Here is a 17,398-nt window from a genome sequence, read left to right as displayed (position 1 = left end):
TAGGAGAAATAAAAAAATATATGATTTCAGTTTACATCTTGATTTTATGTATTTTAAGTACGATTATTTTAATATGATTCATTGAAATGCTTTTAAGTCATTATGATACGATCAAAAAGTCTTTCTTTTTTAACTAAAGTAGCTGATATGTGATACAAATAAATCAAGCCTTATGGCTTTCAGCTCTTTATAGCTTTTTTTAGCCTTTTAGCAATATATTAGTTTGGCCATAATGTCTTGATGATATTTGAGAGGCCAGTATACCTTGATCTGAAATGGCTTAAATGGGTTTTTATTCCAGTCAGGATCCAAACAGCTTTTTTTTTTAAAAACCACATATGACCCGCTGCTATTTTAGTGTTTTTACATGAGCTTTTAAAATTCAACTTAATGTTATTTTGAAATCTAAGCTAAGAAAACATCTAAGAACTGGAACTAGTTACTAAATAATAATTAGATGAAGCGGCTTGAAATGTTTTACAGAGCATAAAAGAAAAGCAAATATTGTTCATCAATGTCAGGCTTTACAAAAAAAAAAATTATATGAGGTAAATATATAAAAGAGTGCTGTCAAATAATTAATCGTGATTAATCACATCCAAAATAAAAGTTTTTGTACATAACGTGTGTGTGAATATTTATTACGTACATATAAATAGATAACACATATGCATACATTTCAGAAAAATATGGTATGTTTACATATTAAATATATTTATTTATAATATAAATTATATAAATATAAATATACACATGTAAATATTTCTAAATATTTAAATTAAATATAAATAACAATTATACACAAAACACACATATATTACGCAAAGAATTTTTTTGCATGTGATTAATTGTTTGACAGCACTAATATAAAATAATGCAATACTGCAAAAAAATTAAATAATGAAAACAAATTAATTACCTAATTAAAATAAATTATTTTAATCATTTCTGTAAATAAAAACGAGCGTTAATTTTTTTTAATTTTATAAATTTTTTACATTTTATTAATTTTGTAATTGTATTATTTTATTTTAATTTTATTAATTTTAATTCATCTTATAATTAGTTTTTATTTTATTCATTTTTAATTAATACATTTTTATTTATTTATTAAAGTTTTTTCATCGTAATTAAAGAAGATCTACAGAGAGAAACTCAAATATTGCTTCGCGTAAACAGCTTCAGAACCATTGCGGCGGAGTCATTAGTAACCACTAAACTGTATTGAATAACAAGGTATGCTAATGTCCTGCTCGAGCGCAGGTCAGGGGGGTGCTGGGTACGGGATGAACACCAAACAGACAGCAGAACACATAAACAGTGGAAACTATGATGGCCAGCTTGATGCTGTGCAGTCCACAGCTGCACAAGAACGTCAACCTTCGGCTGAGAGCAAACATCTGCCGTCACGAACCTCAGGAGCAGACTCTCAAAGACGTCTGCGTGATCCCACTGCATCGCAAACACTAACCACTCGCAATTCGGATCATTCGCATAATCGCTTCAGTAAATAAGCACAAATAAAAGCACGCCACCTGCAGGCACGGGAGAATCCTCTCTTTTTCGAGACATTATTATTTCATCAAATCATAACTGCTGAGCCGGAACAGTTTGCGCAAACAAAACAAGCAACCCTCCCACCGAAGCCTTTTCGAGGTCTTTAAGCAAGAGACTAAAGAAAACGCGTTTGATCACGCAGTTGTGCTCAAAACTGCCAAACGCTAATCAAAACAGGACAACAGAAGGCCATTCGCTCGCTTTGCATTAAACCTGAGAAACACCCTGCTAAAAAAAGCCTAGAAAGGTTTTAATGAAACGCTGGCGCCCTGCGGATTAATAAGCGGCCGCGTTCGTCCTACCGTCCTTCCTGTAGAGCGCTATCTCCACCTTCCTCTCTTCTGACCCCAGCAGCGCCTGAGCCATCTGCGCGATGGCCAGCCTCTTGGTGTGTGGGCCGTACAGGAAGTTGCAGGTGCACGGCTTTTGCATGATTTCAGCCCTCGTGTAGCCGCACATGTGACAGAAGCCATCGTTACAGAAGATGATGGCGCAGTTCTCCACCCGCGTGTTGGCTATGATGAATTTCCTACCTGTAAGAGAGAGGAAACCATATCTTTAGTGTCAATAATCACGAGGCATTTGGTGTTTTGGGTTAAAAATGTGCTTTCTTTAGTTCGGTGCGTTAGTTATGTTAAGTCATAGCCACTTCGCATTTTTTTTCTGGACAAAATAATATAAATATATATATATATATATATATATATATATATATATATATATATATATATATATATATATATATATATATATATATATATATATATAAAAATAAGAAATAAAATTTGTAAAAAAATTTGTAAAAATGTAAATATATATGTAATATTTTATAAAAAATTAAATAAAATGTATTTTGTGAATTATTTATATACTACTGCATGTATATAAAAATTAGTAAAGAAAGAAACAAAGAAAATGAACACTATTTTACAAACATTTTAATATATATTTCATATTAAAGTAAAATATATTCATATGAGTTATATATATACACTATTAAATGTATATAAAAATTTGGAAGAAAGAAAGAAAGAAAGAAAGAAAGAAAGAAAGAAAGACATGGAATACTATTTAAAAAAATATTTTATTTATATAAATTATTTCTATAAAAATAAATTATAAAAAAATTAGAAAACATTGAAAGATTAATAAATAAACTTTGAACATTTAATTTTATTTATATTTTAAAAGTTTTTTATAAATATATTTAGGAACGAATTTATATATATGAAATTAGAAAATTTGAAAAAAAATTCTATATCATTTTATCCTAATTTTTTTTCTGTACATTTATTCTTTTCTCCATTAGTTTTTCCCTCAACAAAAGACATGAATATATAGTATAGTAATATACAACTAATAATAATTATCGGGATAATAATCTAACTTAAACTGAATAGAATAGCTGGATATAATATGTAATACATTACTGATTGGTTTGCAGTTTTTGCCTCATTTTTACTGATGCTACGAGCAATTTTTGCAGCTTCAGCAAAACCTCATCCGTGTTATCCAGGTATATGACAGTACCCCGGTGACAAATCAGCAGTATCTGCAGCAATAACGTACAAAAACATCACGGAAAACCACATGCACGAGGTTTACAGATGACTTTTCCGCAAGCTTTTCACTCAAGTGTCATCAGTCATAAACTACAGAGCAGCTGCTGCTTGACTCAAACTGTAGACCGGACCGTAAAAGACACGCCACGTGAAGCACATGAACATGTACGCTCCATCACCGGGACGGACACGCGGGGCCGACCTTCACACGGGAACCTGTGCCAACTCCCACAGAAGGTGCTTGAATCACTAGCTGAGAGCCACAGCAGTAAGTGACTTGTGCTAAAAGCGCACGAGTCTGAAGCGTCTCGCTTTCCTAATGTTCTAGAGACTTCTGTCGTCTCTCGCGGGACACAAACACCGCAAACGGTAACTGAGAGCCAGAGGAAACGGAGACGCTCCTCGTGAGAAAGTGAAGTCAGCGACGTTAAATTAAAGCCACGGAGTTTCGTTTCCTTCTGTAAGGGTTACCGGCTCATTTACTGACGCTGTTTAGTGACGAGAAAGGAAAGGATTCTGAGGTGAACCTCACGCAAACAACACAAAATTATATATTATTTAAAGAATTTTCCTCTCATTTTAGCATGATTAAAGATTTCTAGGATGAATTTTGCAAACCCAAGAAAAAAATTATCTTAGTTTAATTATTTTCCCTTTAATTATTTCTCTCATTTTCACACACAAAAAAAAATTCTAGGGTGACTCTTTAATTTCTTGTGGCTTCTTTTGTTTATATATAGTGAGAGATTCCAGAATGAAAAACAAGAAAAATATTAGTTGAATAATTTACTTATTCCTGTTGTCTATATACAGTAAAACTAATATATATATATATATATATATATATATATATATATATATATATATATATATATATATATATATATATATATAAAATTTTCATCCCATTTGTCCCTTATTTTAATTAATTAAATTATTTATTATTTTTCCTATAAATAATTATAGGGTGAATCTTGCAAAAACTATATATGTGTCAAGCTAGTTTCTTCAATGATAATTTATCATTATTTGTAAGTATGCAGATATTAGATGCTTCTCCCAAAAAAAAAAAAATATATATATATATATATATATATATATATATATATATATATATATATATATATATATATATATATATATTATTTAATTTATTTATTTCCTATAAATAATTATAGAATCTGAATCTTGCAAAATATATATATATATATATATATATATATATACATATATATATATATATACATATATATACACACACACATATATATACACATATACACACACATACATATATATATATATATATATATATATATATATATATATATATATACAGTATTTTATCCCATTTGTCACTTTTTTTTTAATTAGTTATTTAATTAATTTATTTTTTATTTGTGTATATATATATATATATATATACATATATACACACACACACATACATATACATACATACACATACATACTCATATATATATATATATATATATATATATATATATATATATATATATATATATATATATATATATATATATATATATAGTGGCTGTGTCAAGCTAGTTTCTTCAATGATAATTTATCATTATTTGTAAGTGTGCAGATATCAGACGCTTCTCCCCAAAAAAGGCACTCTAAATCGGTGATAAGAGCTTGTCAGATGCTTGTATTACATGCTGAAATTACAGTCAGTAATGTATCAGATCTGGAGCGCGGCCACAAGCTCCTCACCTCAGCAGCCCGCCAGTGTCCCGCTTAACTGGAAACCTCCCATATTTGTAATTTCCATCCCATATTTGGGTGTCCTCAGAAAAGCGTCAGTGATAAATCTTGTTCAAGGACTGTATGGAGAGCCGCTCGGCCCTGGGCGCTCCTTTTAAACTTCACCCTCATCAGTAACGGACTTCTGTTGTTAATTTGTCACTGAGACAAATCCACTCGTCTCCGCATCGACTCTAAGTTACAGAGCAGAGTTACGGTTACAGAGGTCATTTACATAAAGCAGTCTGAAAGGGTTTGATTCATTTTAAGTGTCAAAGAAAGGATGAGAAAACATCACGAGAGACCTTGACTAATAAGTGGCCTTCAGAGAAAGTAGGTAACATATGCACAGAACATTTCATTTAAGTTTAAATTTTATTCTTTAGTGCTATGCGGTAAATTAGGAATTAAAAGTAGATCAAACTCATAAAAGAAGACTAATTAAAAGAACGTAAACATGGATCACTATTAATTTAATTTCTACTAAAGCAAGCGATGTTAATTTAAACGTCGCTTGTGAAATTCATCAAAATTAAAATTGCAGTTTTTATCAGAAATATCAAATCGCTTGTCGTTTAATTTTTACTAAATATTCAATTAACGTCCTTTTAAAATGTTAGTAAAAACTATAGACTTTATTAAAAGTATAAGGTTTATAAATAGAATACACCCACAGCTAAAATTAGATGTTTTAAAAGATCACTTTTAGCTTAATTTTCAATAAACATGTAAAGTTAATAAAATGTTATTAATAAAAACTGTTGATATAAATAATGAAATGTAATCTTATAATAATTAATTAATAATAATATAATAAAATATAATAATCTTATATAATTAAATTTAATAAACAGCTGAAATTAGAATGTAATAATAATAATTGCAGATGGTTTAATTTTTATTAAATATTAGATTAATTTTAATTTTAATTTTTGTGGGTAAAGAAAAAAATTAATATAAAATTTTATTAAAGGTATAGCATTTATAAATAAAATATAGCTTAAATTTGAACATAAATATTGACCACTTTTGGTTTCATTTTCTACCAACAACTCGTCTGTTTTCGTCTGTAAATAAAACCTGTAATTTTCAAATAAAATACACTTACAGCTCAAATTATACAAAATGATCTAAAATGGTCCATTTGGGCAGACCTGCAGATAACTCAGAGGGAGAAAAAAAACCAGTCAATACCTGCTAAGCACTAATAATTGAACATATGGCACCATAAAGGACACGTTTCTCAGGCTGCATTGAAGGGAAATCTTTAAGCGGCTGTAGCGGCGGCCGTTAGGTGATTAGTAACGAGCGGCGCAATATTGACGCGCTCTAACACGTTCTTCCAGGCAACAGTAAAAACAATCAGAACAGAAGCTGCTCGTGCCCCTGACGGCCTTTAGCAGCTGCTACACACCGAGACACGACACACACGCCGTCTCCGTCCAGCTCGCGCTCCATCTGTCTCCCTCAAACGAGAACATTGACCGCTATTAATATTTCTTATTGGCGTTAAAATTGGCGGAGGCTGGCTGAACGTAAACGGATGGGAAACACAAAGGCCATAAACTCTGGAGAGTCCCGGAGAGACGTTAGCATTGCTAAAATAAAAACTTTAATAAAATGCGAAATGCGCGCTCAATAGTGTGCAGGAACATAGAGCACGGACAGGATTCGTCACGTTCTTCACAAATACAGTGCATAACGATTTCTCTCCATTTGCACAAAATACTGTAGATTTTACCCTGGATAACACATGCATATATAACTTCCTCCTGAGACGATCCAGGAGCTCGGTTTCCGTCATAAGCTGTGTTCGGGCTTCTGTTCTTCAACTGCTATATTAATTTCAATCAGTCAACAAGAACAATATTAAGCGCACCCTTGGTTTGATGCCAATAAATGTCAATATTCAGCCTAACGGAGAGGTAAAACGCACGAAAGGTAAAATACGGAGTTAACATAAATATGTAAACATATAAGTTAAAACGAACATAAAAGCATTATGTAAAATATTCTGCATGAACATTACGTAAAAATATTTAAATATGTGCGGATGTTAATATTTACAATATCTGAATTTAAATTGTGAAATATTAAAATCGAAATAAGTTTAGTACATTTAATATTTTGCATAAGGTATATATTAACGTAATATATAAATATATGTTAATATTACAGTATGTAAATTACATAAAAATAAATGTTTCTATTGGCATAATGTACATTTGCATATATTTCCATTTTTAATATTTTATATATAAACATTTTAATATATACATATATGTATATATATAAATATTATATTTTAGATTTTTAGATTTGTTTATTATGTTAATATATACAGTATGTACATTTTTATTTTATTATTTATGTATTATATAAGAGTACAGTATGCACAGTATAACTGTTTTTTAACGTATCCATATTTTTAAATATATTTTATATATTACGTAAAATATTTACAGTGAATATGTTTGAAATTATTTCTAAAAACGATTCTGTTTAGATTTGCGCATTTTCCTCAAACACAGTGGATAGCTCTCATTTTGGGAGCTAAAAAAGCACCATCAAATCAGCCAATAAATAAATAAATGACCACACAAAAGGGCACTGGATTAGAAAAACTGTGAACGCTTCAGCTTTGCCGAAATATTCAGTGCAGATTTAAACACTAAATTCTGATTAGACGAGCCACGTTCAAAGCTGCCAAGATAAATATTGAAATAACTCCTAATTAGCCTTACGAATACATTAAGTGCTCTACAAAGAATTACACGGGAGAGTAAAAGACAACCAAAAAGACGGCGAAATGCTCAGAAACCCGAGAATCAACTTCCTTGGACACTGGACTGATTAGACGACAGATAGAAGAAGCAACAGGAAGTGATTGACTCTCCTGCCGATACTGACAGAGAGAAATACATCAAACCCCAGCCTCCTCCAGCGCCTCTCTTCCCCTCAGTAGGAGTCGTGTCAACTGCATTTATCCTTTAAGTGCTTTTACATGATGGATGTTAGCACCTTCGAAAGGGCGTCAGATAAAGGCCAGACGCAAACGCTGGAGTCTTGAGTAAATGACAGACGCTTCACGGGTCAGGAGGGAGATTTTTAAAGGTGAGAGTTTCTGTGTGGAATACAGAGGTGATGTTTGCTCACAGAGATGCTACTTTCACTGCGCTGGATAAAAGCTCTTCCTCTTCGCTGTGGACGCGTTTAACATTTTAGTGACTATCAGATGCTCTTTTTGGTTTTTCTGATGAGAGTTAACCCACGCCTGAGGCCTGAAGGTAACTGAAGTTGCTTAAAACTCTGACACACTTCTTCCATCTGTAAATGTTTTCAGATGATTTAAACTCAAGTAGACAGAGATCTAATCTGGCATGTGGATTTCCGGGTTTACAGGAAACACTGTTTAAAATCTTAAAACATGTCGATAAAATGCAAAAATATAATACAAAAAGATTAATACTTAAAAATGAATTTGGTTAAAAAAAATAAATCATGCAAAGTGTTTTTTTTAACAAATATATATTTTTTAAAAATCATAAAATGCACTCAATTAATTCAATTAAAATGTTACATTTTATTTTAAAAATAAATAATTTCATTTAATTTACAAAAAATGTATTTGCTTTCAAATTTGGTTTAAAAAAGGTTTCTTTAGTGTTTTTAACAAATATATTTTAATCCAAACTAATAAAAGTGTACTTAAAGTTAATTCAATTTAAAAAGAAATTAATATAATAATAGTTTATTATAGCATTTTATATTATTATTATTATTATTATTATTATAAAAATTATAAAATATAATAATGACAAAAAGCCATGTTTTCATTTTTAAATAAAAAATACATTTTATTTACTTAAAAGTGAGTTTGTTTTAAAAAGAAAGTTTGTAAACTGTTACTTGAGACTTAAAATTACAACATGAGATACCAATCACCGGCACCTGACACGCCACAACAAACTATTTGTTTCATTTTGTCTTATTTTTACTATATTAATCTGAAGCTCGTTTTTCAATCTAAGCTGTGGCAGAGGCCGGGTTTTAATTGTTTGGATATCTAATCGTGTGATCAGCAAGCTGTAAAGACGCTCCTGATGGAAAAATCGCCATTATCGGGCCAATCCAGCAAGTGTTTGGGTTCCTCCTCGGACCAACAGAGGAAAGAAGAACTTCGGTGAGCTTCTGAACTTCTGAGGAATAAAAGCAGTTCAGCAAAAGCAGCCTTAATCTTAAGATTAGAATGAGATCCTCATCGTCTCATTGTCTGACATTAGCAGGCTGAACAAGCGCCGCTTTTAGCACAGACGGTATACATCAGAGAAACAGCCACAGGCGCTCTGAAGATAGACGGAGTGGGCTGGATAAGAGGAACTTTAACATAAGTGTGTGCGTTTTTTGTCAAGCCTATATACAGATCGAACACACGTTGCGACCAAAATAAGATGCACTGCTGAGCGAGGAGAGACAGGCTGACTGAGGGTGACCGAGGAAGAATGAATGAATCAGAGAAAACTCTCCTGATGCATTATAATTAACATCTCTCGAGTTCTCAGCAGTCTCTTTAAAAGGAGGTTTAAACGGATCTCCGCCACCTTTGAGTCAAGGGCTAATAAAAACCAAAGCGCAATCAGTCGAGGCTTTAAAGGAACAGATCGCTCGGAAAGATTGTCGAGCTGATGTCAGCGTGACTGACAGAATCAAACAGTCGCCAAAGCTTTTAAGTTTAAAGGTTAGTTTCACAAATATGAACTGATGCTTTAAAGAACCCAAAGCACTGATCTGAGGAAGAAAGATGCCAATCTATATATAACTACATAGTAAACCCAAGATAGAGATGTTAATATTTAATAAAACATTAATTTGCACTAGATGAATGCATGGATAAATATTAATATTAATACATTATATATGTGCGCTTCATATTCAATATTTTTACTCGTTCTGCATATCATTCGAGCTCCGGCCAGATTGCAATGTTTTTCTTGCATGCAGTGCATCAGAGTCACTAACAAACGCCGAGGAAGAAAGGCACGTTTGAATGGATGAAAGTGAGCTCATCTCGGTCTTTTATCTGTGAGGAAAGAACAAGCCGTGTCTCCCGAGGAAAGAACAATGCATTTAGCGACGAGCAGCACCTGAAAGACCACGGCAGAGGAAACGGCAAATCCTCTTTGTGTGGCTTTAACAAGGAGGAAGGCGAATCTAGTTAATTGCGCGCGTGTGCGCTCGAGGGTTTTAAGCAGGTGTTAGTGCGCTCTTTCTCCTGCCAGCTCGTCTCGCAGATGCAAACCTGAGACTGTTAGACGCAAGCTCGCAGCCATACGCGCGTGCATATGCATACACGCATGCAAAACAGCGCGCACGCGAGCCGCGAACAAATACAATCACCGAGATCACGCAACCAAACCTGACTTGTCCGGGACACGTCCCGCTCTGTAATTTAAACCTTACACCATGTTGCTTTATCGCTCTGGCGTGTAAATAACGTAACGCTGTCCTGCACACTAATATCAGTGCAAATACATCAACAGCTGCAGCGCGGCACGATCTCTGCAAACTACTGCTTGGTGTGGGAGTCGGCGGATTAGAGAACAGGAGCGACAGAGGCAGAAAGAGAGAAGACAAGGTAGAATGGACACCTGTACCACGGTGAAATTTAATCACGCCAACTCCTCTGACAGCGTGCCGATAAGACCGCGATCTCACCCGCTCTCCATTACAGCGAGAGAGAGAGAGAGAGAGAGACAGCATAGCAACCACTCTGCATCCCAGAATACTGGCAGAAGTAGACCATGACAACTCAGCGGCAATGTGACAGCGAAGCAGGCGATGGAAAAACACAACTTTATATAGAAAACTATAAATACCCCACCTGAACGCCGAGCAAAGTTCAGCGTGGTGGGAAACGTTCATCTCAGACTCTCCTCTGATGCTTCTCTCTCCTAAAGGCTTTATGATACGGTATAAAAAGGGATGGGAAGAAAACGGGAGAAAGAAGTGGAAAGCTGTTAATGAAAATAGGGGTCTCACGGTTCTTTTTGATTATGATTATCGTCCCACTGATTCAGTCCCGACTCAATTCGATAGCAGGCCATCTTCAATTTTCCATTTGTTTTCAACATGCGTACAGATTTGTCAATAAATACTGTACATGCGGTCAGATATACGAACTGAACCTTTAATTACACATTCTTGAACATCAAACAAAACCCAAGTCTGTTCACCAAAGACGACAGGACCGTTTCAAACGAATGCACAAAAGTAAATGCGAAGTACTTAGTTAGCTACTCAAGTTAGTGCTATTACCCCCTGCACGTTTTATTTGCGCGTCTTCTCCAGGTCCTTGTTCGTGAAATGCGCCCGGATGTTGGCTATTTAAGTCGTTTTTAAATACTTGCACTCCTTCCGTTGCATGCTCGCCGCCGCGACGAAGCATGCATGCGACAAATGACGCCAGAAAAGCGTCAGCGCATTCGGTTTGGTTTATTATGCCCCTAATAGATAGATAGACAGATAGATGATGTGGAGTGATGAAGTCATTCTCGTAGGAGTTCTCTCTCTCTCTCTCGGGACTCGGTCTCTCTGGCAGTGTCTTCAGCAGTTGCCACAGCGATGCTCGTGTTGCTGTTCTCTGTTGGTCTCACGGCTCTGTGAACGCGTGTTTAATTCTGACACCGGGCCACATGCATCACCTAAAACCTGGCGTATCAGCCACGAATGCACTTGTGGGACACAAGCACGGGCCGCTTTTATTTTTGGCTTATTGTTTCGTTGCAGCTATTGTTCTCATCTGACATTTCATCTCGTCTGCCGAACACCCGGAGAGAAAACACTCTCAAACGCTGGGTTTTTAATATTCGGCTGAGATATCAAAATCGTGTTTGCTCACGATGCGGAGCACGCTGTGTTCTTTTTGAGCAGGTCTAGCGTGAGACTTTCGAGGCTAGAAAAACAGATCCAAGCCATCTGGAGGGAAGCGGCGAAGGAGAAACACTTCTTCTGGTCAGTGCGAGATGACCACGTGCAATGAAATGCACTTTTGAAGGACTCTTACTCTTCAATGCCTCCAAAGCACTCCCCAAAAGCTTGCGATGGGTTTTGATGGAAGGTGATGAATTATTTAGAGCGCCCGAGGGAGAGACGCGGCATCTTGAAAGAAGAAGGGTAGTGGTAAGGTTAAGATGGAAAGTGAAAACATATTGATTTCTGTCACTTCTGACAAAATGATGCAAACCGGACTTGATTTATAACCATTCAGATCCATTTCAAACGCATTGGGTCTTCATTACGAACTAATAACTTATTGAATATTAAACAGCAAGGAAGATAATTTATCACGTGTGACCCTGGATCGCAAAAGCAGTCATCGGTCGCACGAGATATATTTGTAGCGATAGCCAACAATACATTTTATAGCTCCAAATTTCCATACATATTTAGCAAATTTCCTAATGTAAATGTCATTTTTTGAATAATAATATGCATTGCTGCGATTCAGATTTTTAAAATAGATTCAAATAGTTATCAGCCAAACATCGTCTTATCCTAACAAACCATGCATCAATGGAATATGTAATTATTCAGCTTTAAAAATGTACTCTTATCACTGGTTTTGTGGTGCACATATGAGCTGATTCCTACATTCGTCTGGTTGACGAAATTTGTTTCTAACAAAGCATCAAACATGTGTGCAATCACCTATGAAGTATTCATAATTCAGAAGTATTGATTGGCATTTACACTCGACTACTATTGACAAGGACATCTAACTAAAGACAGTATTCATTAACTGAATGTTTGAGACGATCAATGGAAGAAACCTTTGGTTTTCCATGGGGAAAATGTCCCATTATTCCCCCCCGGAGCTGAAACATCAACATGCAAAATTGCCCGTTATTTCCTGTGCAACTCACTGATGTCACCTTCACTGTTTCCCGGCACAAAAACATCACAAGCTGCTTTAGGAAGCGAAAAAATTCCGGTCCGAGACGGATAGAAATGAAGACTGATCGGCTCTTTGAAAGCCAGTCAGATTTTGGAGGACGCCCGAGTAAGAAGATTCGCATCCGAGACTCCGTGCGTGTATCTCCATACCTGTTAGACCACCGAATGCATCATGAAAATCGAGGCTAATTAAAGCTCAAGAGCTCAAAAATCGCATGCACGAGTAAAAGCGCCGAGCTAATTCGACTCTAAATTGCATTCGTTTAGATGCATTTATCTCATCGGACCTCAACGAGGCTCACAAATGAACTGGATGGCCACCAATAAATGCATAAGTGCCTGGAAGTCATTCAAGTTGCAAGAAAACTAAAAATAGGATAAAACATTTACGACTATACGCTACAATACATTCTGTTCAGCCTCAAACATGCCTAAATAAATGATGCTGTACAGCTTGATGCAGAAACTCTCTGGTCCTGACTCTACAGCAAAAAGCACACCCATATATCATAATATTTATAATTTCTCATATGCCTCTTCTCACAACAATCTTCTTTAAAAGTGAATTACAATGTAAACATCTAATACACTTATTAATATAGTATGTTATAATTGGACACTAAAGCTATTATACACCTGTACACGCATTTGCAAGACTCAAACATACCATATAATTTCTAATATAATATATAATAATATGATATATAACACGACACCGAGCGTTACGTGTTGTTTTACCATGGTATATATTTGCAAGAATACAACACTGCAAAGAGCAGTAACGTGTAGATTGGCATCTTAAAGTGATTTTCTATCTGATTTGAGCTTTAAAACTCATTTCATAGGAGTGATCTAATCCAATGATGTCGTTGTTTTTCTGACAGGAATAAACCGTTACCTGAAGAGCGCGGCGGAGCCACGACGGTCCGAAAACAAACAAACACAGCAAGCTAAAATGCGACTGAGAAACCGTAAATAAGCACAAACTTACTTTGACTTTCGAATTTCCTGATGATCGTGTCGAGGAAAGTGTTTTGCGGCGCGACGTGCCCCCGTCGAACCGGCATCCTCCCGCGCGCTCAGTCCAGCGGAGTGTCTCGAGCTCAGGCTGACCTTCCCGCCACTCTCTTCGCGCCCTGGGCACGCGAGGCTCCGCGCAGCGGCAACTTCATCAGCGCTCGCTTATCCAGACAGCAGTTTCCGGTTTCCGAAGGCGAGCGGCGCGGGGCTGGGGGTCGTTCACGTCGCGTGATTTCTCAAAAAACGGACCCCGGGTCCGGTGAAGTGACGTCAGACTAATTTAGCGCGTGACACGCGGGACGCTGAACTCCGCGCGGCTGGAGGTAACGCGCCCTAATTTTACCACAGTAAAGTCCTCAGGTGTCCCTTTGTCCAACTGAAGCGCTCTTCTCGGTTTCCATTCGGCGAACAAAAAGCGCTTCGAAGAAGAGAAGCGATTAATTTGACGCTTATCGCTCCCGTTTCGATGGTGACCGACAACAAGGAGCGCCCGCACGCGCAGCTAAACTTAAATCGTCCCCGTTCCGAAGCGCGGTGCGCGTTTAATTACAAATACCGCTAAACTTAAACGATTAAGCCGCTGTTCTTAACGGGAAGCGCGTTTAACCGCAAAAACCGACCGCACAAATAACTTAATTGCCGTTCTGAGTAGGACTGTGATACGGAACGGCGATGCACGCAGTTAGAGGAAGAAAGAAAACATGTAGGAGATAAATAACGATTGTGGAAATAGGCGTGTAGTTCGTTTCAATCCGTGCCTTTCGGCTCCTTTCGCAGGTGTCGAACCCGTGATGTCGTCATGCCCCGGGCTTTTGAGAAAATGGCCAGAAATCGCGGCTCGCGGATGAAAGGCACGCTGGGATACTTGACGGCCGTCCGGACGAGCGTCGCCGCGCGCGGTCTCCTGACTCACCTGGCAGCCGGGCACCCGTTTTCTTTCTTGCGCTTTGTTTTCCACCTTCGGCGGAGTCGCGCCGTCACACTGTACATGATACGTCACCGGCGATGCACGCGCGGCGGACGTGGGGTTTCCCTGCGCCGTAGCGCACGCGCGCGCGCGCAGACGAAAGGCGCTCCTCGCGGGCGGGCGCTCGCGCGACAGCGGGCATTTCGCAACTTCTTCGCGATCAGCGAGAGAGCGGGGCCGTGCGTTTTTAAGCGAAGCCTCGCTTCGTGCGATTTGTTCGGGCGCTCGAGATGGGGGGCGCGGCGCTTTTTACACATATTAGGCAGGCTGTCTTTGAAGCATCCCAGCAATGAGAGCCTCCTAACCACGCATCCCTTTCAGATTATTTTACGGTAAATGCACGTGACGCACTTTCACAAGGTAGAAATGCAAGATGCATTTGCGCACGTCTTCTTCTACGCTGCACATGCGACCTGATTTACAGTAGAAGCCCACTGCTGAATAGGTGTTTAATTGCTGCATCAGATTTTGAAGACCTGCATTTTATGAATCATTTTCCCATTGCATTAATGGTGAAGAAAATGGTTTAAATTCAAAACCACAAAAAGATCGAAAGAATACATTTTTAGTTGGTTAGAATTTTTTTTTTACTTGGAAAACGTCTACAGAACAGATTGAGCGCATTTAGAAATAAATAACATCCCAAATAAAATATCTGATGTAAGAAGTTACGTATAAAATAAAGTTTTAAATATCAAACCAGTGTGTTTAAAGAAGATTTTCTTTGGCAATAATAATTATTGTCCTTATAATCGACAGAGCTAGTGTAACGAGGAGCATTTCATCACCAATAAAAACATTAAAGCCTGAAAAAAAAGTCACGAATCATAACATAATTTAAAGGCTGTACAGAATGTAGATCTCGCAGAGCTTTAGGAAACATTAAATAGAAAAGATTCAGTCATATAATGACAATCTACACGAAGAACGCCGGACGAACGCGAGGACGCAGCATCTGTCCGGTCATCAGTGGCCATTCAGCGTCTCGACAGGTCTCCGCCTGGGGAAAGAGGAGAAGTAAATGAACATCTGTGAATTTGGCAGCTCTTAGGAGTGTTTTAACCTGGCATCTTGATTCATACCTTTCTGAAAGTTCACTGTACGCCCCTGGGCATAAGCTGCGCATGAAAAATTCATTGAATATGCATTCAGTGGCCTGAATCAGAGTCGGCACCCATGGTAACATTTAGTTTTGCAAAAGGCGCTTCTTGCTCGTTATTTTTGTCTGGTTTTGTTTCCTGACGTGTGCAGTAAGGTAGCATTGCATCACTTGCTAGCGAATGGGTGCTCTGGAGTGAATGGGTGCCGTCAGAATGAGAGTCAGCTGATAAAAACATCACAATAATCCACAGCACTCCAGTCCATCAGTTAACATCTGGAGGAGAAAGGTGAAACAAATACACAGCTTTTGTCTTCTCCAGGTGTTAACTGATGGACTGGACTGCTGTGGATATATTTTTTTATGAGCTGTTCAGATTCATTGGTGCCCGTCCAATGCTGAGCAATTGATGCATTTCTCCAAATAATATGAAGAAACAAACCCATCCTGATCTTGGGTGACTAATAATATCACCGGCAATCACATACATCGCATTCGGACAAAATTAGTTTTCACTGAGTTTGCTGAAAAACAATAGGTTCTGGAATTATGAGGAGTTTGTGAGAGAAGATTCGGACAGGATTAATATCACCCTCGTAAAACTAGTCCCGTCCAAATAGGGCTATAGACAGCAACATGACTGAAATGTTCCCAGGTCTGAAGTAATCTCCAAAATAACTCAGAGGAGAAAAATGGTTGAGTAAATTTTGTTATTTTATGGGTCGTTTCATTTGTGTTTTGCTGTCTGTGGAGGTTCAGATAGCTCTCAGACTTCATCAAAAATATCTTCATTTGTGTTCTGAAGATGAACAAAGGTCTTACAGGTTTGTAAAGCAGAGTAATGACAGAATTTTTATTTTCGGGTGAACTAACCCTTTAAGTCACTCAACTAACCCTCAGTTGAACTAACCCTTTAAGTCACTCAACTAACCCTCAGTTGAACTAACCCTTTAAGTCACTCAACTAACCCTCAGTTGAACTAACCCTTTAAGTCACTCAACTAACCCTCAGTTGAACTAACCCTTTAAGTCACTCAACTAACCCTCAGTTGAACTAACCCTTTAGTTACTCAACTAACCCTCAGTTGAACTAACCCTTTAAGTCACTCAACTAACCCTTTAAGTCACTCAACTAACCCTCAGTTAAACTAACCCTTTAAGTCACTCAACTAACCCTCAGTTGAACTAACCCTTTAAGTCACTCAACTAACCCTCAGTTGAACTAACCCTTTAGTTACTCAACTAACCCTCAGTTGAACTAACCCTTTAAGTCACTCAACTAACCCTTTAAGTCACTCAACTAACCCTCAGTTAAACTAACCCTTTAAGTCACTCAACTAACCCTCAGTTGAACTAACCCTTTAGTTACTCAACTAACCCTCAGTTGAACTAACCCTTTAAGTCACTCAACTAACCCTCAGTTGAACTAACCCTTTAAGTCACTCAACTAACCCTCAGTTGAACTAACCCTTTA

At 37.0% G+C, this 17,398-nt stretch overlaps 2 protein-coding genes across 3 annotated transcripts in view; both read right to left on the bottom strand.

Moving 5' to 3' along the window:
• Positions 1 to 14,946, bottom strand: part of kcnh2b (potassium voltage-gated channel, subfamily H (eag-related), member 2b) — a 157,060-nt gene extending 142,114 nt beyond the window's left edge. Inside the window, exons 1-2 of one of the 2 annotated variants that reach the window (XM_043226765.1) lie at positions 13,831 to 14,946; positions 1,860 to 2,090 (exon numbers count right to left, since the gene is read on the bottom strand). In XM_043226765.1, the coding sequence (XP_043082700.1) occupies positions 1,860 to 2,090; positions 13,831 to 13,906 (307 nt within the window). In that variant the 5' untranslated portion in view covers positions 13,907 to 14,946. The remainder of the gene's footprint in view (positions 1 to 1,859; positions 2,091 to 13,830) is intronic. The other variant, XM_043226766.1, reaches the window with a different exon arrangement.
• A 464-nt stretch (positions 14,947 to 15,410) lies between these two features.
• The window catches only part of sspo (SCO-spondin), a 91,866-nt gene continuing 89,878 nt past the window's right edge, over positions 15,411 to 17,398 (bottom strand). Inside the window, 1 exon segment of the mRNA XM_043227054.1 lies at positions 15,411 to 15,826. Within this exon segment, the coding sequence (XP_043082989.1) occupies positions 15,804 to 15,826 (23 nt within the window). The 3' untranslated portion in view covers positions 15,411 to 15,803.

This window comes from Puntigrus tetrazona, chromosome 24 (genome assembly GCF_018831695.1).
Source record: "Puntigrus tetrazona isolate hp1 chromosome 24, ASM1883169v1, whole genome shotgun sequence".
Classification (NCBI taxonomy): Eukaryota; Metazoa; Chordata; class Actinopteri; order Cypriniformes; family Cyprinidae; genus Puntigrus; species Puntigrus tetrazona.
This window is presented reverse-complemented; position numbering and strand designations above follow the sequence as displayed.